The following is a 27,921-nucleotide window of genomic DNA, read 5'->3' as shown; positions in this document are numbered from 1 at the left end:
CTGACAAAATCGAAATATAGACTATATCAACCAAGTGAACGAATGGACAATCCAATAAGCATCTTCACCGACATTTTAGTATTGATTTGCAATATCTTTTGTTACATAGATTTTATCTACAAGTAAACATCATTTATATATGTTTTAAGTTCCTTTAGTGTTATTTACAAACCTTTAAATGTAATAATAAATACACCTTTGCCAACTTCCTTATCAGCATATCATGCAATTGACGAAATGAAAAAAAAATAATGTTTGGATTTAATGACACTAACATATGTAAGTAAGCATTGTTTGATTTCTTTTACGGTCATATTCACAATTTCAAATACTTCCTTCTTCCTTTAAACATTGAAAGAAGTAAGTATCTTTTATAATCATTTTTTTTAATTGAAGCAATCAGTTGAGGGGGTCCTTCACGTGAAATGTCGCATTCATTGGATGTTTATTGTACAAGGTAGGTTTGTACTGCATTTTATATGAACATATTATTCTATTCAAAACGTTCTATAAATTGTATAATTGAAAGTCATTGCCTCGAGAATAATGTATGTAGTTTGTTATATAACCAATTTTTTTTATATGTTCATGTATCGTAGATAGGTAGCTATGTGTTTATAGCAGAGTTGACCTTCACATTTGGTCCTTTTTTCTTATTTTAGCTCTTAAAGGTTAATTTTCAAATACGTTTTTCTGATCAGCCACATGATTTCCAGAACATACTAAAAACCATTAAAGTTAGTGAATAATTGATTAATCAAATAATTAACTTGTGATTATAAAACAACTATATTTTCTTAGCATGCGGTATAAATAATGATGTACAAAAAATGAGTAAACATAAATGAGATGTTTACTGAAACTGCTGGAATGCTTCATTGTAATGAAATAAGAATATCCTTCTAATGTCAAATATGCATAACTTAGTCAAAACATTGTGATTGTTATTACATAGACAATGCAACACATGCAGTAGATTATAAAACCAATTATACGTCTTTATGTTCAAAATTTGTCGAAAGATTAACCCGGATTTTACATTAAAGGTTCATCAGCATCTAGAGTAGATTGCCTAGACATACTCGACCATTACCTTTACATGTAAACATCATTTCCGGAATATATACGTCATGGAATCAATTGTTTGCGACAGTTACCGGATTTTGACAACGGAAGTAGCACAAGGATTATCTACAGGTAAATGCATTGCACCAGAACACGTACGTACATAGCTATGTTGGCTTTACTCGTTTCATTCAATGTGTTGTTATAAAACAAACAATTGATGTCTTGTTTTTTATTTTTATATTTTTATGCTAAAGTTTTGTGATATAAAACATTATTATTCAAATTTGAAACGGTCGACTAATAGATTAACTGTATTTTTAACAAGTTTGTTGTTAGAAATGAATTATGTTGTTTTATATTACTAAACAATGACTCTTTATTTTTAATCTATGCACGTTCATTTTATTACTATGATGGAATATAATCAAATTCCACGAAGTTTCGATAAAGGAAAAGATAATTTTGTACTCGCATAACATCATACTTAATAGAGTATCCTGCCCTACTATCCCTTTTCATATTGAAACTTGAAAGTGCAACAGCTCATAACTAGAAAAGGTACATTTTTATCGATATTTCAATGTATTGAATCAAACAGAAGATAATGAATACCGTTGATTTTGAAATTATTACTTCGTGCAATCATATATCGTCCAATGCACTTCCAAATAGCTTGTAGGAAACAAAATAAATGAACATAAATGAAAATGCAATGGATTGAAAGTGCTGACCTAAACGTTTTCAGACAAAATGCTTGAAATTTCAATTTATTTTCAAAATTCTATGTGCAGGTATATGTTTGTCTTTTTATATCATCAACCGGTAAAAAAAATGCTACCAACACTATAAAGCATAGTTGCTTATTTCACTGCATTCCTTTTTCTTCCCGACATTTAATATATACTTTTCTTCAATGAGTTTTTAAATTATCTAAATTTCATAGTTATATTTTTTTTTGTTCCTTTGTTTTATTGTTATTGTTGTTGTTTTATATTGAAGGATGGGGTTGAAAGGGTTGATGGTGTAATGGTTTGAAAAGTCAACTGAATAAATATATGCCATTCTCATAATTCCTGCATGGTCCTTTGCCAAAAAAGTACATCACTTCAAAGATGTGTTCCAAAAACAAGTCCAGATCACTTACTGGAAACAAATAGAAATCAAATTTAGAAGACATAACGTCATAGGATCATTACAAGATGTTATGTTCATGATTGGAAACTTCTTTATTGTGAACATTAACAAAACTCAGGAGGAAAGACTATTGCATGTGTGAAATTGGTATAGCGCATAAACATACTAGTATTCAGAATTGCATGCAACGTTTGATATAATAAAATGATTAGTAGACATGATCAGGTTTGCGTCCGATCTGAGTTTTTGTTACTTGTTTTTCTTCTTTGCATCGATCTGATGAGAAAAGGCCTTTTAAATGATTTTTATAGTTTGTTCATATGTTGAACAGTTACACCACTGTCCCAGGTTAGGTGCATTGGTTGGGCACCGCTAACCCGTTTAACCTATCCACATTCTGTATCAGTGCCTGTCCCAAGTCAAGAACTGAAATTCAGTGGTTGTCGGTTTGTTGCTGTATATCATATTTGTATTTCTTCAAATATTTTTGTTTTCATAAATCAAGCCGTTAGACTGAATTGTTTTATATTTGTCATATCGGGGCCTTTTATAGCTGACTGAGCGGTATGGGGATTGCTCATTGTTAAAGGCCGTACGGTGACCTATTGTTGTTAACTTCTATGTCATTTGGTCTTTGGTAGAGAGTTTTCTCATTTGCAATTATACCACATGTTCTTATTTTTATATAAGGCCAGGTAAACCTTTATGATATCACTATTATTTGAATCTTGAGCCTTATTTAAGAGTATAAAATTTAATTTGTTTATAGGAATATTACTGAAAAAAAGAGGTGAAAGATACAAAAACGGACATACGAACTCATCAACCGAAAACGACGAGAATACAAACAACTTATAGTTGATAACTAAATTGAATTTGGCTTCAAGCATTCATATTTGAAATGAATAGTCTCAATTTATAATTAAAATTCTTTGAAATATAGCGTCATGACACGCTTTGCTTCCGATTATTGGATTAGACCTCGAACATAGCAATACATTCGTAAAAATAAAGAAACTGAGGATAACCATATAGGTGTTGCTGTCTTATTGATGAAACAATACATTCATAGGTGCAAGTGAATCTGTTTTCGCATTGGTAATGCCATACATTTTTTTTTATATTGATAGATGATATCACGATCGTTAAATTTTTAATAAGAGATGATGTTGGAAAGGGTGTTCTGGAAAAAATTGTTTCAGGAACAGATCTTCTACAACTATTGGAAGAAAGATGTATGTTGTCAGCTGAAAACGTTGAACAACTGGCTAAATATTTGCAGATTGCAGGACGAAACGATCTCGATAAAAAGGTTCAGCTATATGCAAAATCTGCCATTTCAAGAAATCTGTCAAATCATGGTGAGTTTAAAGATTATCTGATCTTGTTGATTTTTCGAGTATTTATATTTTTAATTTAGTAAGTCCATTTAAAATAATATTACATTTCTTATATCCAAAAAAATGGAGATAAGGCAATTTTGATCTTTTTAATTTACGAATTCACGTAATTTACGAGGACACCATCTAAAACTACATCTTTAAACTTAATTAGACATACTCATAATTGGTCTCTTCATCAGAAATGCTAATTCTAAACATTCTTCCCACCTTCAAATCTTTTGCTTTTTAATTGTGCTAAAATCGATTTTTGAATATAATTATAAATAAATAATTCTAGACTACTACGGGCTGTGTGGAATGCATGTAACTGAGCATTATATAGAAACAACAGAATACCAATTATTATGTCAACATATGTCAAGAAACAATGCAGTTATTTTGAAAGGTATGTCATTCAAATTATGTACATTTGAAATATTTAAATGATATCTGAAATATTAATTCAACTGGAAAACATCAGAATCGAGGAGTGGAATAGATAAGCTCGGTACAACCCTGGAATATTTTATTATTTTTTTCAGGTGTCTTTAATATCGAAAAATACCATTATTTTCTCAATCAACAAAAGTATATAAATTTTGAACTGACATAACGCATTTTATCCGAACCGATTAAAATGGCTTGTCAACAAGTAACAAATAAATCAGTATAATCAATATGAACGTCGTTGTTTTAATTTATTATTTAATGTTAATGTACTTGTTTGCAGTTAAAGTCAGAGTTCTTGTATTTTAATTCTGAATTGCCTTAATGAGTGACTGAGAAAATAATAAAGATATATCATCCCGAAAATTCGTATTTTTGTAATACATTTATAATGTCTCCACACAAACATCAAACGTTAATCTAAGCTCGTATATCGGAAATAAATTGCATTTGAAATACTGAAGACAAAACTAGTGGGTATCCAAACACATAATATTTTCACGAGATACGCGGCATTTCTTTCTCAATTGATACCACCCAGATAGAATCATTATAACAATTTTGAATAATAACCTACTAAATTGTATATCAGAATTGCAAATAATGCCAATAAAAACAAAAACCAGTGCAAGCAGCAGTAACAACTTTAATGACCAGATTCGCATTTCGACAATTTTAGTCTCTTCAGTGATGCTAGAGACTAAAATATACGAATATCTTAAACCTAGTTCAATCATTGCAGTGAATCTAAAACTTAAAAAAGGACTAAGAATAGCAGAATTCGGACAAGAAATCAAAGCGTTGCATAAGGGTCATTACTAAATTGAAAATTAATTTCGATGTTTTATTGCATTAAATTTTAATCAGACAATTTCCGTATTTTTACCAGTACTGAATTACTGGATACTGGGTTGATGATACCAACGGATCTAAAATAGTCTACCAGCAGAGTTATCGATCGTGGGGTAATAATGGCATGTACAATACGAATTTTACTACAGCAGATAGACTATCAACATTTCATATGTAAAGGGAATGGACGCCATCTTATTAACAATTGGCATCACCTCAAAAGATTGCCGATCGACGTTTCATTCTGTATTAAATATGATAATCAATATAAATACACAAGTTTGCGCATGAAATAGTATTATATCATTAAAAAAAACATGATATAAATCATATGAACCAGTCACGAAACCTACTGACATATTTGATTACTCTTTTATATCGATATTCTTCTTGATAACCAAATATTCTGAGCTCATCCGCAATCAATCTCCAACCGAGGTCTAAAAACGTTAGTATGGACCATCTCTAAATGAGGCAAAATTATAAGTAAATAATACAATAGTTAAGTGTTTTTTTGTTATTATGTTAGTTTGACGAAATAGAACCAATGTGACTGCTAGCAAATAGGTTTGTGTTTAATAATATGTTCTTGTAAATGTTTGAAGCCGAAAACATACGTTAATTCTTATCTTTTGATATGTTATTGAAGTCATATCTAATGTCTGTTAATGATTTTTTTAACCGAAGGGCTATTTTGAACTGAACAATAAATAAGATATGTATGTTCAGTTTCAGTAAACTTTTAGATTATCCACTGTAGTTAATTAAGTGTTGTTAATTAGGATCTTTGCAGTCCTGTTTTAAAATAATATTCACCATTGCAACAATATAAAAGGGACTGAACAGTAGGGACTGAGTTAATTGCATGAACATTGTCGGTTAAGTTTTAAATATAACTCTATGCAATGTCTAAGAAACTAAAAAAAGTAGACAATACATTTATATGTTCAGACATTTCAGATGAAAATATTTATTGCCGACAGACGACTCATTTCCGACTGTTTGTGACCATCAAAATATAATTGGAACTTACATAACAGACAAAGATACCTTATATTTCTGCCTCAATTTTGTTTTAAAGAATTAAAAAACTTGAAAGAATATAGTACAAGTTTTAAACTAAAAATCTTTTACAAATGCATCATAAAATAGGTGCAAATACCAATGTAAAGGCTATCTATACAATTTTGTTTCCGTTTTTGTTTACATGACTTGAAGTATCATAGGATTTGAATATAAAAGCGTTAATTTTTTTATAATATGACATTATCAACTAGGTTGATAAATTTAGAGATGTCCTTATAACGACGAAGTTTACCGAAGTATCGATATTAGTATCATCCTGATCATTTTAAACAATAGTGTGGTGAATTGTTGCAAAGTGTTCTTAAGAGACTTTTAAGGCACTGGATAATTGAGTACTACGAGTACTACATTTGGAGCAGGATCTGCTTACCCTTCCGGAACACATAAGATCACCCCTGATTGTTGCTCAGTTTTGTTGTTTTCTATGTTGTGTTTTATGTTCTGCTGTTTGGTTTTCGGTTTTGCAGTGGCATTGTCAGTTGTTTTCGACTTGTGAGTTTGATTATCCCTTTGGTATCTATCACGGATCTTTCAACATGTACTCTTTGTAGACTTACTGATAATTTTCAGGTCCACCTGGAACATGGAAGTCGCAGCATGCATTCAACTATGCACACAGTTGTTCAAAAAGGATAAAGAATGCCCATAATTCATTGATTTGGCGGATAGATTGCAATACTGAATTAAATATTTATAATTCTCTTTCTCATTTAATGAACTACCTAAAGATACAATACATTAACTCAGATTTGCGCATTAAACAGTCAATTCACATCATGTTATTGCGCGCTATAGAGGTTTTGGAAAGCGACGATTACCAGGACACAAAGCACATTTTTATTCTGCTTGGTTTAATATCCCCTCAGAAAAATCTAATGAATGAGTTCTTGAGGCAATTGAAACAGAATGATAACATATTTGTTATTGTAACTACAAGTGAGTCGTTATCACCCGATTTCGATAATATGGTAATCGAATTGCACGGAATGACAGAAATGGAGGCTGTAAAATATCTAAACGTTGATGATTCATTGGATGAGAAGGCAAAAGAACTGGCAAAGAGATTGGGCTATTTGCCAGATGGCCTTGCTTTTGCAAGAACTCATATCCACACAACAGGTATAAGCATAGACAGTTATTTTGAAAGATTACGTGAAAACAGAACCAGCATTAGTGATTCTGCATCTAAAAAAGCTTGTCAAATGCTTATTTCGCAAGCAGAAAAGAATATGTCAACCGAAGAAAAAACTATGTTTCACCTCATGCCATATCTGAACACAGATAATATACCTATCCTAATTTTTGAAAGTCTTTTGCCCAACATATTAAACAAAGACAAAAAGACATTAATAATGGACAGCTTCCTCCGAACCTTAGAAAAATACTCCCTGGTTGTTATCAAAGGTACAAATGAGCAACGAATAGTAACTGCTCATGGATTTATTTTCATGATATTGGAAGCCTCTAAGTCCTCCGACAAACGAAATTCTCATCTCAAGAAACTTCTGAACTTTTTTATGTGTCATATTGATCTAGATGCAAGATTGTTGGAAGTTATTCATAGAAACGTTCTCTTATTAGAACATGCAGAGGCCTTCTTATTACATTTTGACGACAAGTTTAAGTCTTTGTTTAACGAAACAAAAGCAAAACTTTGCTATATATATTGTGCAGTAGGAATCACTTATAGACTGTATGGAAATACTGAGTTATCTGCTTATACTTATCTAGAAAAGGCAAAACGTACAATGTATGAAGCATTCTTAAGTGGTCAGCAACATCAGCTATCCAAAATCAAGGATGCCGATCCTTATACCACTATGAATGATTATCTAAATGGAAGCGGGATACTTCAAGAGCACTGTAAATTCATCTTCAACATTTTGATTGAAAAAGGAAAAAAGCTCCCTCGAGAATTCGTAGACACTTTCATCGAAAACAAATATAGAAATGCAAGAATCATAGATCTTTTAAGAAATTATGGCCATTTTTCTACCAACGATTTGCGCAACAACAAATTAACGACAAAGATAGTAAGCACACTAAGAAGTAAGAACTTGATCATGGAGAGTAAATATACATCAGAAACATTTCTAGTCGAACTGATGATAAGGATTCTTTACAATTCTAGTAAGAACAAATGGCTTATGGAAATTTCAAAAGACAGCTTCTCAAAACCGGAAACAGGCTATGTGCGTCATAGACTTTCCAGCACTTTCTTCCCTGTTACTTCAGAAAGCTTAATGGAACATCAGCTAGCACACGGTCTTACAAAGTTATTGCAGCATCATTTGAGCTCTTTACCGATGCAGCACAATAAAACGACACCCACAAAAAATGTCGTGAGATCCTTTTGTCCTGTGTTCAGTCCAGTAACACATCGCAGTGGTGTATTATACATGTTGAGATCATTTTCAGACCCTACTCTATTATCATCTTTACTTAAAGAATCTATAGATTTATTGGCCAGCCTTGATTATAATATTGACGGAATAGGTTTCACTGAGTTTGGTGTCGTAAAACGCATTGGTGATTCAAGTCTTTTTCATTCCGTAATGATAGAAAGAATTAAAATGGAATGTTATGAAAAACGATATAAAATAGAATGTCTAAATGTAGACACATCTTTAAAGGAAGATACAAAGAAGAGAATAATCGTCGAAGAGACTAGCACATTAACAGAAGAAAGTATTGAACAAAGTAAAAGCTTGTGCGAAACTGATTTATCAAACATAAAAGGGTCAATAAAAGGTGAAAATTTAAAGAAGCAAAATAGATCAGACAATGAAATTGCTCTTCAAAATCCAAACTTAAAGAAAGCATTGTCAATTGCAGAGGAGCTAGAAAAGAACATTGACGACCTGACATCGTGGAAAGCTTTATCAGGAATCCATTTGAAAATTGCTAAAGTGTTTAAACTAACAAAAACAGAGGAGAACATTCGGAAAGCGAAACACCATTATAGAAAGGCCTACGACCGAGAATATGAAAGCAATAACACAAGAATTACCCGTTTTCATTTAAAGGCAATCATTCATTTTGCTGAATGTTGTATTCAGTTTCCGAATGAGAAAGACTTGCATAAGGCGAAGGAACTGTCGGAGGAAATGCAGCATCGATTTCGATTGGTAGAAACTGGTACTCTTTTTGACGAGGTGATAGAAGATATTGATAGCTGTTTGGTGAGTTTAAGATTCCATTTTCAGCTCAATACTTTGACCCAGTACGTAAGCACATTTAACGATTAGTATGACGTACATATGTTATAAATTTCAAGCATAGTAAAGTGGTAATATGAGGCAGGTGTTACCTGTAAAAAGGAACGAAGTCATCAAACCTTTATAATTCTTTACAATAACCCGTTAACAGCAGACTTGTGTATACAAACAAAAAATGTTATGTATAGAAAAATCCAAGTAGAATGTGTGGTGAAAAAAGAACTGATTACGGAAACGTATCCGATGTTGGTCCTATTGTTATTAATTTTATATATGGAATTATTTTCAATGTAAACAAGAAGGTAGCGTTATTTTCTGGTTTTAAAGTATGATTTAAATAAAAAACATAATAATTTATACCAAAAAACAACGATTATACAAAGTCGGCTTAATGCTGATCTGTAGTACATACACAAAAATCTGCCTGATTGATCTGAGGTGAGTTTTCCCGAAGAAACTCATCTTGTTTGCTACAAAATCGTATGTTGAGTGAGCACTAGAATCATTTTATTACGCACACAAACAGAATACATTCTAAATCGGCGGGTGTAAGAAATCTGTGTATCGCATAATTGTAACTTTTGATGATTTTTGTGACCGTGTAGAAGAGCATTGGTAATACTTTATGTTTAGTCCACTCAGTCAATAAAAAAAGACAAGTATGCGTATCAGATCAGTTCTTTAATTAAGTTGAATACGATATATACGATACGATTCTCTTCAAATACATAAATTATAAATCATAAATAAGAGTGAAACTAAATTTCGCTAATCATAAAGATTATATACAGTGCATTAATTATTTCTCAGTCTTAATACAAAATGAAGACATATGTTTTCTAATAAAGTACAAAGTTTGCACAAATGATTAAATCAATATATTTTCTTTACGGAACAATATTACAATTCTTGCTGAAGAAATGAATGCTAAAGTCGGAATTAAACATATGCTTACCGATTATGCTCTCTTATAAAAATCATCTTGTGTGTCCAAATACAATCTCAATAATAAACTGCCGTAAACAAATTGAAATAACATCATCATAGGAAAACTTAACGTCATTAAGACGGGCGGAAAAGACGGCAAATATTTTAAGTGCCGTAAACGTTAATAATCATATAAATATATAGCATTAACAAACAGATTACCTATAAATTAAATAGTGGCAGCCAAGTGACAATGTATGCACTATTAGTGTTTATATAAATGTATCTTCTACCAAATATAAAAAAAAAAATATATATATTAGATATAATTCTTACTCTTTATTATTTAATACCTATTATTTTTTATAATAAAAGGCGCCAATTGATTATATTTTGATAACAGTCAAAAGTTTGTCAATGTTACCAGTTAGATGTATGAACATATCACACACGGACATGCTAAGCTGTTTTAATTGTATGTAACGAAATATCGAATATTACTAAATAAATATATAACATGTGATCTGACGATAAACAAACTAGACTCCTTAAAAAAAGTAAATGTACATCTTTATTTACTTTTTCAATTTGAAAAAAAGTTAAAATACACGTAGTATTGTAATTTGCGTATGAAAAGCTGGTATTGCTACTGATACAGGCATTGTTTGGGTTTTGTACTGTTCTGTTTAGGCTCTTCGATTTATGTGCTCTCCAACGTTTACCCTAAAAAATTAACTGAAATATAATTCAGCTAGTTATAACTATAAGCTTTTGGTACATTGAGATGGTAACGAAATCTGTTAAGTAAGTTATACTGATATTATAATCTGCAGATATGTACAGTCAACAATGAACATGAGCTTTAGAAAGCTCCTTCAACCGACTATAGCGAAGTTGTCTCGTTAAAAATTATAACACATTTAATATTTTTAATGAAAAACCATGGGTTTGCGTAGTCTCGGTGAAACGCTTTTTTGAATTTTTTGACGACTTTGCTGACTTCATATCAAAGCTAACTGATCATTATTTTTACTGAATATTGAACCTCATATCATCAAAAGGGAAATGTTTATAAAAATAACAAGCTATGTCTTTACAAAATGCTTATTATAGCGTTTTTGTTTAGAAGTAACCGTTGAATATTAAAAAAAGCATTTCACTGGCAATTTTACGTAATCTTTATATAATTATATATTTATTCCACGCATTTTAACTGAAAGTATCTGAGGTATAAATGATATTGACATGGCGTTTATCGATTTCTAATTGCTGTAATCTTGCATTTATCTGCAATAATAAAGACACGCGAATAATCTGAATTTATAGTACCTTGATTTAATAATTACTTTTAATTTATAACGCGGTGTTTTCATTTTTTACAATTGTTGAATTATTTCTATTTCACAGAAGAAACTCTCTGAGAAAAGGCAATCAGATGATACCTCTACAACAAAAGAAAAACCAGAATTTGATACCAAATCAATCAATGAGTATGTATACGCATTTGTTTGAAATGTCATACTAAGAGCAATTTAGACTTTTAAAAAAATAATACTATGAGGCCTCAGTAAGGTCTCGATGACTCCGATGAAACGTTGATTTTATTTTTTATTTCACTTCTTTAAGTATATATAACCTTAAGACGTGTATCTGCTCTAACATTACTGCAATGCTGGATGTACATGTATTACGTATGACTTTGACTTTTTGATTATTTTTAATAGAATATTAAGAAATGTCTGTACATAAAATATTGTCAAGACCAACATGTCGTACATATGCACATTTGTTGATACGTTGCTAGTCTGTGTATCAAAGATTGGAATAAATGTCCAAATAATTTCAGTGGAGATCCAAGAAAGGATTTTGGGTCTGATTGATGGATAGAATTAAATCGCATGTTTTATCATAACAATTGAACGAAGTAAAAGTAGTAGCAAGTACTTGAATATATTTTATACAGAAAAGAAAATTTTGTCAGCTCATTTCTTTGAAGAACTTCGATTTTCATTACTTAACATAAAGCAGTTGTTATCAAATAGTCCGTTTCTGTGTATGTTGACGTTGGTTTATCTAGCAGTTCAGTGTTTCTGTTGTTCCGTTGTTTTCCTCTTATAGTTGATGTGTTTCACTCGGTTTTGGTTTGTGACCCGGATTTGTTTCAGTTAAACCGATTTATGACTTTTGGACAGCGGTTTACTACTATTGCCTTCTTTTATCGGGAAATAGATAAAGTACTTAATTGATAAATGACTGTTATAAGTCTATTCATTGTACCAAAACAACACACATACATATAATTTACATGTAACCACGTGTGATGTTATCGAAAATTGATAAAAAATGTTATCTTATTGCATATAACTGTACCGAAAATAACATCATTATAGAACCTTAATTTAAGCGTTAAAATAAGAAATACAATGTGTAATAGAAGAAAGCACACAATCGACCAAACTTTTACTTAATGTATACTGAACATATTTCATTACACAGTACATTTGTATATTCGAAATACTAAGGATATTTACTCCAGATATAGATTGCCTTGGCTGTGTTTGGCAAAACTATAAGTCCTTTGTAGACGAGGCGGTCGTCTGGCGTACAGAATTTCAATCCTGGTATCTATGATGAGTTGGATTGTCTCCTGTTTATCAAAAAGAAGTATGCAAAATTCATCAGGAAGTAGTTATTTACCTAGCCGACAATGGTAGCCTTTTGTGGTTTTGCAATTTCACTATAAAAACAACTCGTTGAAAACACTTTCAGATTCTGAATTATCAATACATTTGGTTGTGAACGAAATTACAAAACACATATGGTGCCTCAGCCTTTTTATAGAAAAATGACAATTTGTAAGGGTACTATATGGTGCCGCAATTTTTGAAATAGTATCAATGAAGAACAACCCTTGCTTAATTTTGCACAGAAACGTTTGCTCATCACATAGAGTTTCCTCCAAAGGTCTCGCTATTTCTACGCCAATAGCCGACATCATTCATTCTCACTAGTTCAAGTTTTTTTCAAATTATCAAATAGGGCAGTAGAAAATAAATTTATTATCTTTGATGTAAAAACTTGGTGGCGCCTGTCATTTTTTTTGCTTCTTTTAACTTTTCTTTTAAGAGCGCATTTAAATAATGTCACGTCGGTGAATTCAATGAAAGTTCAGAATGTTAAAAAAATTTATTGTTGGGTTATTAAGTTCCAGTAAATTTGCATGCAGTTGTATTATATGCACATAGTGATGTTAACTGATAGTGTATTTGTGTTACAGTGATGATAAGAAATGGTTGTTGAAAGAATTAAAACGAAAAAGAGAACGGCTCAAAAATTATCAGAGTACACTTCGTGAGGATTACAACCAATTGAAAGCCGACATAGAGAGGCTTGATTTGGAAATAGAATTTGTGGAAAAGAAGATAGCTGACATCGAAATTCAATAACGGAAGTTCGGGGTAAAGAAATCGAACTGCAAATTTTGATATATTTGACATCTTTTTTCTTCTTTTGCATGTGTTTTGTCTTAATGTTTTGTAAATGCAAGATATGACGGTACAGAAAACAAGAACTGTCGACAAAAATATAGAAGAACGCATTTCAAGAAAAATACAGGAAACCCTTGAGTTGGGTTGCAAATGACCAACTTAGCTCCTTTATGACAGCCCTCAAATCCAAATTGGTTAGAAATCTTTTTCAATCTAACTATCAATAGAAAAATGTTTTATTTTGCATAATAAATCAAGACAAAAAATATTTTAGTTTGGTAATTGTTATCATATATTTACTATTTATAGTTAATATGGTAAAAAAAGCATGGAATGAAATTTTAAATTTAGATGAGAATTAATGGTATATGGAAAGTAATTTTCGAATTGTCTTTTACAGTCACAACAAATACCAAATACAGTGGTTACAATATAGAATAAACCAGCATATTTTAAGTACGAACACATTTTGAATAAAATGAATGTTATTGACAATCCGAACAGTACTTTATAAAAAACTTTCTGTTCATGGATTGATACAAAATTATTTAAGGAATGCTGTTCATTTGATTTATCTGCAAATAAAACAATCTATTTTTCAACTGCAAATATTTGTAAAAAAGCTTTACCATTGAAAGCAGTGCAAAATAAAATAAAGTCTCTATACAGCATTGGAATAACTAAATGCTGTTAAAAATAAAAGAATAGATATTTTCGACAAGAGTGCCATTTTGTCCCAGGTAAGAGTTGTCTTATGGACACTCTTCCTACATCTTTTTTATAACTACCTGTAACGTCTATGTTATATAGGCACCTACGTTCAAATATTGTTTTATATTGTGTCATTGATCAAACTTATTCGTTCAGTGTATGTTTACTTGTTTTTGTTTAAATGTCTTTTTGATGGAGTTAAGCCATTTCAATTGATATTTTATAGTGTAAAATAAAATTGAGAATGGAAATGGGGAATGTGTCAAAGAGACAACAACCCGACCATAGAGCAGACAACAGCCGAAGGCCACCAATGGGTCTTCAATGCAGCGAGAAACTCCCGCACCCGGAGGCGTCCTTCAGCTGGCCCCTTAACAAATATGTATACTAGTTCAGTGATAATGGACGTCATACTAAACTCCAAATTATACACAAGAAACTAAAATTAAAAATGATACAAGACTGACAAAGGCCAGAGGCTCCTGACTTGGGACAGGCGCAAAAAATGCGGTGGGGTTAAACATGATTTTGAGATCCCAACCCTCCCCCTATACCTCTAGCCAATGTAGAAAAAACAAACGTACAACAGTACGCACAGTAAAACTCAGTTTAAAAGAAGTCCGAGTCCGATGTCAGAATAGGAAACAAAAGAAAATAAACAAAATGACAATAATACATAAATAACAACAGACTACTAGCAGTTACTGACATGCCAACTCCAGACCTCAATTAAACTGATTGAAAGATTATGTCTTCATCATATGAATATCAGGCACAATCCCTCCTGTTAGGGGTTTAGTATTATACCATCATAAAATATATGAGAAGAACATAACCCGTGTCATGCCAACAACTGGTTTTAGAATAAATATGTTTAATTCCGATGCAAAGACCCTATAAGTGAATCAATATTAAAGCCAAAATATGCAATCTTTAATGACCTGACAACAGTATCGTAATTATATCCCTTCTTAATAAGTCTGTTTAAAGGTTTTGTTAGCTTTTGAGGTGAATACTGACATTTTTGTGCTTTGTAAAGAATATTACCATAAAAGATTGGATGTGAAATACCCGAACGTATAAGATGTCTGCATGTTGAGTTATATTTACGAATGATGTCCTTATACCGATGATAAAATTTAGTAAATGTTTTGACTAGTTTATGATATCGAAAACCCTGGTGTAATAATTTTTCAGTAATACATATATTTCTCTCGCTAAAATCTAATACGTTGTTACATACACGAGCGAATCGTACAAGTTGAGATATATAAACACCATAAGATGGTGACAAGGGAACGTCACCATCTAAAAATGCATAATTAACGGTAGGAAATGAAAAATCATCTCTTTTATCTAAATTTTTGTATTAAGCTTCCCGTTAATGATATAGATATCAAGATCGAGGAAAGGACAGTGATCATTGTTAGTATTAGCTTTATTTAAAGTAAGTTCAACAGGATAAATTTCTTTAGTATACATACTGAAGTCGTCATTATTGAGAGCCAATATATCATCCAAATATCTAAAAGTATTGTTAATTTTTTGTATCAGATGTTGTTTCGATGGGTCTTTGCTGATTTTAGTCATAAATTGTAACTCATAACAATACAAAAACAGGTCCGCAATAAGTGGTGCACAGTTAGTCCCCATTGGAATTCCGATAACTTGACGATATACGGAATCTCCAAAGCGAACAAAAATGTTATCAAGTAAAAATTCAAGGGCAGATATAGTATCAAAGCATGTCCAATTGACATAGCTCTTTTGTTTGTTGCTACTAAAAAATGACCTAAAAGAGTTTGAACATATGTATTCGCATTCCGACTTTTTAAATGCCCATTTAATTAGGTGTGTGAATTTTTTTTTAATAAGAATATGAGGCAAAGTGGTATATAGGGTAGAAAAATCAAAACTTTGAACAGATTCAAAATCACCAATATATGCATGCAATTTATCAAGTACTTCCAACGAGTTTTTGACACTCCAAAAGTAGTTAATTCCACTATTTTCAAAGGCCTTATTTGAACAATTTATTATCAGGTTTTTGATTGTACCAAGTGTACTAGTAAGTAGAACAGACAATTTAGTAGTGGAACAATGACTTGAAGACGAAATAAATCTATATTTGTAAGGTGATTTGTGTAGCTTCGGAAGCTAGTACATAGTTGGGACTTTCATTGTATTTGGTTCTGCTTGTAAAGAAGTAGCTAATAGTTTATGTTTGTTACAGATATCGTTTTCTGAAAATGAAGTCAGTTCGAATATTGGTGAATTCGTGATTTCCTTTTGCAGAACCTCAATGTAAAATTTACGTCAAACTATAATGATATTATTATCAGCTTTATCAGCCGGTACAAAAACAAATTCCTTGGCTACTTCTTTTAGTTTATGTTTGATACGAGAAATAGGATTTTTATGGTTGTTGTTAAGAGTGAAATGTTCTTTAAAATGTTGTATACGTATATCAACTATCTTCATTACTGAATTAAAAAAAGAGTCCAAAGATTTTTTGTCAGCTTTTTCCCGTTTTATCCATTTCAAACAGTAAGCACGAAGTGAGTCGTGGATGATATTAGGACACTCATTCCAGTTAATAATTGACGGGGGACGATATTTAGGTCCTTTACTGAGGAATGATTTTAACTCTCGGTCGCGAACGATGTTAAGGTCTCCTGTTATAACATGGGAAATGGGGCCATAAGTGTATTCGGAATTACTACAATTACATGACGTAGGTGTATTTTCACTGATATTTACATCTTTACAGACTTGGCTATAATTAAACACAAATTTTCGGGTAGATTGCTTGTAAATATAACAAATAAGAGGGAGTTCAGTATTATCAAAATATCCAGGAATTTGTTCTTTAACAGAATGGTCGTTAAAAATACCGGCAATATTTACAAAATCAAAACCTTTATTGAAATACTTTATTTTAATAAAATGTTTTTTATGATCTTCAGGGCGATCAATTTTGGGAAACAGTTTAGAATAACAATATGCCATTAATAATTTGAACGATTTCATACTTAGGACTGCAATATGAAATTGTGTTGCAATCCTCTAAAATTTTATTTAATTTATTTATAGGTAAAGAACAGAGCTTGTTTAATAGATAATGTCTGCCGTTGTTTTTTGAAATAGAAATTAGGTCCGAAATATTTGTATAGTTGGTCCGAAATTTTCTTTGATTGCGATTTTTTCTACGCCCATGAGAATGGTTTTTACGAACAGTTTTAGAAACTATATCCAAAATGTTAACTGAATCGGTGTTTGATATATTACCAATTCCCATGATATTATCATTAAGACCGAGAGGGTAGACTGTCTGTAATTTTTTAATATGTGTCTTTTTATATTGTAATGCTACACTACTGTCTCAGGTTAGGGTTGCTGCCTGTTAAAACGTTTAAACCCGCTGCATTTTTCTGCACATGTCCTTAGTCAGGAACATGTTGTTCAGTGGTTGTCGTTCGTTGATGTGGTTCAGAAATGTTTCTTTTTTCTCGTTTTTAATATAGATTAGACCGTTGGTTTTCCTGTTTCCATAGTTTTACACTAGTTATTTTTGGGGACCTTTATAGCTTGCTGTTCGGTATGAGACAAGGCTCCGTGTTGAAGGCCGTATTTTGGCCTATAATGGTTTATTTTTTACAAATTGTGACTTGGAGGTAGAGTTGTTTCATTTGCACTCATACCACATCTTCTTATATCTACTAGTATATAATACCTTAAAACGAAATGTTAAAGTAAAGAAACATCCATGCAATGATTCGCACGTTGAGTACATTGTTCATTTATCATCGTCCATATTCGAAAAAGACGTTCCTGAAATATATCATATAAATAGGTTAATCGTCTAAATCTAGTTGAGTAAAGTATTGACTACGCAGAAAAAGTGAAAATGTGTTCCAAACTATTGGAAATTTGAATGTATTTTTTCAGTCAAATATTGTCTAGTAAAAATTCGTAACCATGGGAGTAAGCATTATTTATGTCCTATAGAATGCAGAGCGGTTCCTGATCCCAAATAATAGATGTTGTTATTAATCATTAATCAAGTATTTTATTCACATTTCGGAAAACATTAACGACTTTAAGAAAATGGTGCTAAATTCAGGTGTAGTGTCGCCCCTATTTTCTTCAAATGAAACATTTTTCTTTTTATGTTATATTCAGATTAAAGATGAAAAATACTTCTTTAGTATGCAGATTTGCGTGCAAATTTTTCTTACGAAGTTAGAAGAAGTACTGTTTATTTGAATATTTTATCTGATGATGATAAGTTTTCATATCGTTTAAAAACTACTGATTGTTATGATATGGTTGCCAAGACCTGCTTAAATATTTTAAGTAGAAGAAAGCGTTTTTATATGTACATTTTGTTTGTTGTTGTTGGTTTTGGTAGGCGCATTAAAAATATAGTTATATGTTTTACAGAACTAAAATGTGTTATAGACATGATAGATATATAGTTAACTATAATTCATTGGAATTTCTATAGTCTCTCATAATTCTTTATGGGATGGTACTTTTATTGTAACTTATTCAAATTTCTGTTGTATACAATAAATATATAGTATGATAATTGTGTTATATGTATTTTATGTGGTGAGACTTTAACATATATTCAATCTGAACCTGACTCTTCTGAATTTCTTGTTTACATTTGTTAACAATAACACAAAACCAGCAAGATATCTGAAAATAGCTTTTGGAGAAATTTAATTCAATTTACGGAAAGATTATTATCAACAAAAGTGTCCTTCTTTTGAAACGATGACTTGATTTTTTCTTAAGATCATAATTAAATATTTTTTTTCAATTATTGGCTTGTTACAATATCATTCAGGAGTCCAAGCTCCTCCTGATGTTCCCTGTTACATTCCACTAATAACCCAGAGCAGTAATTAGTTGTAAAATTCATATTACATCAAATATATATTCAATAATATCACTCATAATGATTCTTCAAATGTTTTCTAATGGTTACTAAAAAAATATTTTGAATTGTCAAACCTACTCTTCTATTGAATTCATTAAGAAAAATTAAGAAAACCATTGCCATTTTTTGTCTTTTGATCAGACATGTTATAGGCTTTATAAATTGAAAAAAAAACTAACAACTGTTAAAAAATAGTTAAAGTCAAAATATTCTTCGTCAGAAATTTTATATCCAAAAACTAAATGTCTTAGTTTTATCTTAAAACTTATTTTACTCCTCTTTAAAACCTCATTTATTTTATTCCAAAATGTTCTAAATACGGACACAGTGAAAAGTAGTGATCATAATCTTCTTCTTGTGTACAAAATTTACAAAAACTATTGTTTACAATTTTCCACCTGAATAAAAGTTTCTTTGTAGGTAGAATATGTTGTAGTAATTTCCATCTAAAAATTTCAAGTTTATTTTCTTTTAGATATCTGAATAAAAATTCATATAAATTGTTTTGATATAACACATCATCTATATCAAGTATACGCAGCCATTTTTTGGTCCAATAGCTGGTTCAAATTTTTTATTTATCAGAGATTTATATAAAAATGTTTTTGATAGTAATTCTAATTTTATAGGTAAAAATTTCCATATAACAGTGCTTTTTATAGACTTTTCCGACTTTAAGATTGCTGCCAAGTCTTTTGGTATCGATTTATTTATCAAATTAATTTCAGATATCTAGTTTGATTTATGTTTTAGTTTATTTAAAATGATAACTTGTGAAATGCAGCCTTTTTTATTACGGCCTTTCCGTTTTAAATTTTGCGCGGAGTTCTGTGTTTTTGTTATTTTACTTTTCATCTATGATATCATTTACATTAATAAGATCGCTTTTAATCCCACTTTTTAAAACTATAGCTTTATTTTCAAATTTGATAAATTTATTGCTCCATAATATTTGTTTTTTTATATCAAATTGACCCCCACCAGTTAATTTTCAACATTTAAGGATATTTAAATAAATATTGACTTGACTTGATTTTTAAAATCTAATCTAAAATCTGATTTTGATTGTAAATTTATATCAATTTTAGAAAAGTGTCTGAAATGAACAGATGCTGATTAGGGGGACGAGGGGTACCAGAGGACCGTGTCTCGTATGGAAGTTCATATATGGTCAATGCATATATTTATACAACTATCACTCCTAACGTTGTCTTGTCCCCCCTCCTCCACCTCGATACTTCTCAAGATTCGCTACACATGTTAGTTAAACAACATATTTTGGATCTCAAATCAGAAGGATATTGCGGTCCGTGTATATTTGCGTCCATTCGTTTTTCATTTTGAAATATCAAAAACAAAAAACAAAAAAGCCGTGTAAGTGTGACCCCGTGTATATTTGCGTCAATTCGTTTTTCATTTTGAAATATCAAAAACAAAAAACAAAAAACGAAAGTGTTTTTGTTTTTCGTTTTTCGATTTCTCTAAACAAAAAAGAATTGCCATTTGCATTCAATTTCTGCATTTTGCTCTATTTAATTCTCGTTTTCCGTTATACAATGTTTTCCTATCCTTTTTGATAGCCAATGATACCCCGGTGTATTTACTACTTAATGTAGACAGAATAGACCGCCTGACTTATGATTTGAACAAAGGTAATTAATGAATCAAATACTTTCAAATTTCCTTGTTTTTATCTATTATTAAATATCAAATTATTATATTTAAATACTAAATGAATCACAAATTTAAATAATACAATGAAATATTATATAAAGATGGTAAAAATAAAACGATTGATTACAACATCACATTAACAAGGGAGGTTATCTGATAATATAAATAGCCCTGCACAGCGATTATCAAACCAATAGTATTTAAATCGGAGATAATGTCGACGAATGGAAAAGACTTTATCAATCTGAACAATAAGGATGCATGATCTTTACTTTTCAGTTTTGAAAGGTTAGTAATCTAAAATGATTAGAACTGATGACCTAGATCCATCTGTCAGTATTAGTACTTTTGTGTAAACACGAACAATCACGACGATAATCTATTTTTTTTTTTATTAAGATCGTTTGATTGAAAAACAAATTTCCGAAAGTTCACAATTCAAAATGGGATTCGCATTCAATCATTTTGCCATTCGGAGCCTATTCGTGATGACTTTTACTCCTTTGTGAAGGCTATATGGTGACCTATACTAGAGGTTACGGAATAGAGAATAATGGGCAAAAAAATATAAAGAATAGAGAAAATGTAACAAAAAAAAAAAGAAAAGAGAATAATGCGGTGTTGGAATATAAAGAATAGAGAATAATTGGCAAAAAGTATAATGATTAGAGAAAAATGGCCTAAAACATTAAAGAATACAGAAATGAAGGACCCCAATCCAGACCATTATACTAGTTGCCTATACCAATGTTTTCTGTCTCCAGTAGATTGTTATTGGTAATCATACGTTTTCTCTTTATTTTTATTACTATCAGTTAAGACGTGAGCTTCAATAATTCGCCAGCATATATATATATAGTTACTTAACTTCTTTTGCTCCTGGTGACAAAATGGGAAAATATTATTAATTTATTGCGTCCAAAGCACTTTTCTGGTTTTATCATTATCAGGAGGGTTAGGTGGGGAAAAACAACAGTATATTTCACCTGTTGGTACTGTAGCGTCACTCTTCGGTCATTTTCTTGTGCCTGTTTTTTTTATTTACACCAGGTTAGACTTTTCATTTTCAAAACCTGTCTATCCCCCACTACTCCCCCGTGCAAAATAATATAATTTTACTAATGGTGACCCCTTATGATTAATAATAATTGAAAAAGAAAACATAGATGGCATACAGCTACCGATACGACAACAACAGAATTAAAGGCTCCTGACTTCAAACAGGCCAAAATATTCGAGTGATAATCCCCAACTCATACCTGGGTGGTCATAAGAACAGAGTTGTCTTTCATATGAAAACACGTAAAACATTGGTAAATAGTTACTTCGGTATAAATTATCGAGAAATTAAGAAGGTAAAATCAAAACAAATATTAAAATTAAGACAGTATTCATGCAATAACTACAACTTGGATACAGTCACTTTGTTCAGTTAGAGTTTGATTTTGACAATTATTTTGCAAATCACCATAGATTTCCGATAATTGTTCTGCATAAAACCCTATGGAAAAGCACGTTGACATAGTTTTCTAAACGTTTTTTGAAATCGAATGACATTGCATAGTGTTGCAACCTGTAATGTTAAGATGTGCATGAAGTTGCGGAGGTTATGGGAACTTCGGTCTGGTCAAACCAAAGATTTTAAAATTGTTTTTGCTACTTCTCTACAAGCACGCGGCATTAATAAGTAAAAGCAGAGACTGGTCGGCTCGAAGTCAAAATATTGAATCCGCGTATGATAACATGTCTTCCTGCGAAATATAACATCACGAACTAGCACGTCCGGCTCAGCGTGTTGGTCTAATCCAAAGCAGAGTTAATAATTCATTTTACAATAACATGTTCTCGTCCTGAATATGCATTTAATTTGCCACTGGACATTAAAAAGCCATCCATTATTACCATATCAGGCACAACCTTGCATAAAAGAGTGATTTTGCGGTCGTATAATGGTTTGACGTTTGTTGTCGTCGTCCGAAGACATTTTTTTCCAAACAATAACTTGAGTATACATGTAGATGTATGGATCTTTATGAAATTGTACCACAACGTTTCATACCACATAAGGAAGGTTAGAATGGATTTGAGGGTTATTGTCCCAACTTTGTAGGAATTAAGGACCAAAAACAAGCATTTTTCTTGTTTCAGGACAATAACTTAATTATAAGTGTATGGATCTCAATGAATTTGTGCCACAAGGTTCCATACTTCATAAGGAATGTTGTGACTGATTTTGGGGGTTATGGTCCAAAACGTCCAAGAATTACTGACCAAAAAATCGGTAAAAAAAACCTACGATTTCCTGGTTTCCGGACAATAACTTAAGTATAAGTCTAAAATGAATCGTTTTAGGAAAAAAGACTTAAAAACAATACTTTTCTTATACTTTTCATACGTTTTTCATTTCTTGACCAATTTCAATGGGGTTTCATTCAAAGTCTTGAATTCTTGGGGTTTTTTTTATGCAGAATCTCACCGTGTATTCACATTCTTATTTTGGGGTCCGTTTTCAATTTGGTCCACATGAAGGTCCAAAGGGTCCAAAATTAAACTTTGCTTGATTTTAACAAACAAAATAGATTATTAGGGTTCTTTGCTTTGATGAATCTAACCGTGTTATAGATTTTTGATTTTGGGCCCGATTTTTAAATTGGTCAACATTAAGGTCCAAAGCGTTCATAATCAGTTTGATTTTAACAAAAATTGAATGCAAGGGGTCTTTTAATTGCTTAATCTACGCATGTATTTGTATATTGAATATTGGATCATGATAGATAAATATTCAATTTCATTTTTTACATCGGATGACCGTGAGGGCATTCCGGTGTTATGTTGCCACAGACATTTCTACCCACGTGACTTGCGTTTTTTTGTCTGATAACCGAACGTATTTCGTATAATTACGCGGATATCATGGAGTGCAAAATAACACTCTTTATCGCTTGTTATATATTAATTTCATCAATAAATATTCATGTAAATAATTTTAAGAACATAGATAAATGATATGAAAATGTTTTGTCGTGAGAAATATATATAGACAATAATAGTGCATTGACTTGACATATCAACGATATAAGGATGAGGCTTAGAAACGGGGAAATGCGAGGCTCTGCCGAGCTTTTTCCCCGTTTCGGTCCGAATCCTTATATCGTTGATATGTCAAGTCAATGCACTATTATTGTCTTTATACTGCAATCTAAAAAAAAACATTTTCAATTGTTGTTTAATGTGTTAATGTTATTATTTGATTTCAATATTGGGAAACTTCCCCCTTTTATGAAAAGGCCTCATATCATGCAGCGGAGAAATATACAACACAATGAAATGTACATTACCTGTTGAAACCCGCAATCGATGGTGAACGAATTTGTTTCATATTTTTCATGTTGGGGCGTTTTGTAGCCTACTATACGGTATGGTGTTTTTCTCATTGTTGAAGGCCTTACGGTTACCTTTCATTGCTTACATCAACTTTATTTGAACCTTGGTGAATTGTTGTCTCATTGGCAATTATACTTCATCTCCTTATTTTATAAAAGTCCAATTTCAAATTTTTCTGGTCTTACACCACCTTTATTCTGTGTCAGAAACCTATGCTGTGTCAAATATTTAATCAAAATTCAGATTCAGAGCTGTATCAAGCTTAAATGGAGTGTCCATACTTGTCCCAACTGTTCATGGTTCGACATCTGCGGTCGTATCATTCTGCGCCCCGCTGAGCATTTTGTTTATATTTTCAATTCATTGGATATGTAATTTAACTGCAAAAGCCTCCAAGGGACGGTGGTGCATGGCAAAGTGGGAGTTAGACGCACATTGTATACATACTAGTATTTATAATTTGATTAAAATACCTCGTATCTGATGAAGAGGGGTTACTCTACATTGTGATTTGACTCCAGGCGGCACCAAGGGAACATGCCATGCACAATTTACGTGTGAAAAGAACACTGAAGAAAAAAGCGCTTTAAAAAGCTAATACGTGCAGAATATCCACTGTCATGTAGCTGAATAGGAATAATTTTACGGTAAATGAAAAGACTTTAAACTATATTTCATCTGTAATGCTAATAGCACACGTAAACTCTTTTCCTCCATTTTAAATTAACTTATATAATCGCATTTACTCTCATCAACTCAATCTTAGTTGATCTGCACTGATTTTTAAAACTTGTCCGAAATACATATTAAGCTAAGACGAGGTCCATATTCGCTTCCGTATATATTTGATGTCGCTATGTTCTTAACACGTATCTACTGTACAAAAAGAACGCATTAAATAATTGTAAATAATTTTACAAAAGGAAGACTATTGGCCAATTTCTCCCTGTATTTTATTCACACCATGGCCATATTTAGCTCAACTGGCCCAATGGGCCAAGTGAGCTTTTCTCATCACTTGGCGTCCGTCGTCGTCGACTGTCGTCCGTCGTTGTCCGTTAACCTTTACAAAAATAGTCTCCTCTAAAACTACTTGGCCAAATTTAAATAACTTGGCCACAATCGTTTTTGGGGTATCTAGTTCGAAATATGTGTCCGAAGACTAAAATAGAACGTAGGGAAAAAATGCAAGTTTTGTCTATTATTTCGAAAACCGTTAAGAATAGAGAAAATCTGACATGAGCAAATATGTTCAGAATGTTGAGCTCTGTTGTCCATACATGTCAAAATTGTCAGACGACTTCTTATAGGAGCTATTGCCCTTAAATGACAAATTTTACCATTTTTTATTTCATTTTGCCTATTATCTTGAAAACTATAATAGATACAGAGGAACATTAAAATGAAAAAATGATCAGCAAGACAAGTTCTACAAATAAGTTCAATTGTCGAAATCGTCAGCTGACTCCTTATTAGAGTTATTGCCCTTGGATGATGATTTTTACCATTTTTTTGCGTTTTTGCCTTACAAATGTATATCTTAAAAATTATAATAGATAGATAGAAACTTTAATAAGCAAAAATGATCAGCAAGACATATCTACAATTAAAACAATATTGAGGAAATCGTCCGACTTTTCCTTGGAATTATTGCCCTTTAATGACGATTTTTAATCATTTTTGGGGGGTTTTGCTTTACATGATAAAAATTATAACAGATAAATAGACACTTTAAATCACAAAAATTATCAGCAAGGCAAGATCTACTAGCAAGTCACTTTCATATCCTTTTTTGTGTTTTGAGCAAAAACTAGAGAAGATAGAGAGAAACTAAGCAGACTAAATGATCAGCAATACAAGACCAACAAAACAGAGATTTTTGTCATCAGTTTTATTCTCGTCTTCTATGTTGGAGAGTGTCCTTTGTTGAATATGCACATAAACCTAGGTGAGCGACACCGGCTCTTTAGAGTTTCTAGTTATAAAGTATATCAATCTTTAACTAAATTCTTAGTACACGTATCGCAACCCAATGTATGTTCTCTATGGTTCTAACAATATAATGATAATTGTTAAACAGATTACAAAACTATAAACGCCAAAAGGGTCTGCAAATAGTCAAAACCGGAAAATTTTTAAAAGATTTTTGCAACGTTTAAGTAGTTATCGTCAAAATGAATAAACAAAAATAAAATAGTTAACCAAACCAAAACTCTTTATTTATTTCAAACCAGGGCCATTTACAAAAAGTCTTTCAATCTTTAAGATTATTTAGATTCATAGAACCACATCCCAAAGTGTACACTCTAAGGATTTCAAACATGATCGCTTAATTTTAAACATATCATCAACTTATAAACGCCTAAAGATAGCTCAAAATCGCGATTTTTACAAATTTTTGCTTTTTCGTATTTATTCCTAAAACGTATAAGAAGGTCATCGTTAACCAAATCAAAAATTGTGTTAGAAGTAAAGCTATTAATTGTCTTTCGGACACTAATTCATTTTGGCTATCGACGGCCTTCGATGCCAAATTTGACAAAAACATGTAAAAGCAGATTTGTATCTTCAACAGCATGCAAGATGTAACGCTGAATAGCATTTTGAGTTTATGGAAATTTATGTGTAAAATTGTTAAAAAAAATTGAGAATTGATATTGGGAATGTGTCAAAAAGACAACAACCCGACCAAAGAGCAGAAAAAAAAGACCAAGGCCACCAATGAATTTTCAACACAGCGAGAAAATCCCGCACCCGGACTGGCTTCAGCTGGCACATGAACAAAAATGTGTACTAGTGCAGTGAAAACGGACGTCACACTAAACTCCTAAACATATAAATGAACTAAAATTACAAAAAGATATTTTAAATATATAATTGAAACTTTTTTATATTACATTTCAAGTATGATAAAGATATGAAAAACATATTTTGGACCCTATGAGTGAAACAAAAGTTTTTGAGAATTAGGCTCTAACTCTAACTCTTTGCAATTTTGTATTACAATGCCTTCAACAGAAATAAATGACACTGAATAGTATTTTGATTTCAGGGGAATACGTAAAACATTGTTACAATATATAACGTCATCTTCAATTTACAATGTGCAGACCAATTTTAGATTTTGACCCTATGAGTGAAATAAGTCCAGAGAAAATTGGCCTCGTCACTTTCAAAGACCCCCCACCCCCCCCCCCCCCCCCCCCCCCCCCCCCCCTCCCCTTTTTTTCCTGAAAATTGGAGGAAAGCCACATGTTTCTCAAGTGCCTGTGCTTTTGGCGATTTCTGTGGTTGACCCAACATGCTGCCAACAATTAAGTTTCGATGCTTTACTGCTTGAAAAAAAATGGTCCAACAAGTTCACGGTTATGAATGATTATCAGAATATCTTTATTGCCATCACGCAAAATCAAAACGAACCAAATAAACCACCAATTATTGAGGCAAAATAATAAGAAACTGATCAAACTCAATTAGTCTTACAACCTTATGTTTTGTGATTTGAGACTTGATAAAAAAAGTCGTAGCAATTTTATTACATATTTTATATTTTGATATAAATCTAGTAAGGCGGGAAGTACAATAATGTGCCGAGCATCGTG

At 31.6% G+C, this 27,921-nt stretch overlaps 1 protein-coding gene and 1 long non-coding RNA gene across 2 annotated transcripts in view; one reads left to right on the top strand and one right to left on the bottom strand.

Moving 5' to 3' along the window:
• The window catches only part of LOC127719776 (uncharacterized), a 116,796-nt gene that overhangs the window by 58,426 nt on the left and 30,449 nt on the right, over nucleotides 1–27,921 (bottom strand). The window lies entirely within an intron of this gene.
• Nucleotides 386–14,204, top strand: LOC127719770 (uncharacterized). The gene is made up of 7 exons (XM_052226033.1): nucleotides 386–457; nucleotides 1,047–1,197; nucleotides 3,333–3,563; nucleotides 3,883–3,990; nucleotides 6,540–9,151; nucleotides 11,522–11,604; nucleotides 13,392–14,204. Exons 2-7 carry the CDS (start codon nucleotides 1,131–1,133, stop codon nucleotides 13,558–13,560), a joined length of 3,270 nt encoding a protein of 1,089 aa, XP_052081993.1. The 5' UTR covers nucleotides 386–457; nucleotides 1,047–1,130; the 3' UTR covers nucleotides 13,561–14,204.

The sequence above is a fragment of the Mytilus californianus genome, unplaced genomic scaffold (genome assembly GCF_021869535.1).
Source record: "Mytilus californianus isolate M0D057914Y unplaced genomic scaffold, xbMytCali1.0.p SCAF_11, whole genome shotgun sequence".
In the NCBI taxonomy this organism is placed as follows: domain Eukaryota; kingdom Metazoa; phylum Mollusca; class Bivalvia; order Mytilida; family Mytilidae; genus Mytilus; species Mytilus californianus.
Note: the sequence above shows the minus strand (reverse complement) of the source record. Positions and strands in the feature narration are given on the sequence as shown.

Excerpts from the sequence above, each read along its gene's own strand:
- LOC127719770 (XM_052226033.1), top strand. The coding sequence starts at position 1,131 with ATGGAATCAATTGTTTGCGACAGTTACCGGATTTTGACAACGGAAGTA. Across the intron at positions 3,564-3,882 it reads AAGAAATCTGTCAAATCATG|ACTACTACGGGCTGTGTGGA; the intron begins GTGAGTTTAAAG and ends AAATAATTCTAG. Across the intron at positions 9,152-11,521 it reads AAGATATTGATAGCTGTTTG|AAGAAACTCTCTGAGAAAAG; the intron begins GTGAGTTTAAGA and ends TCTATTTCACAG.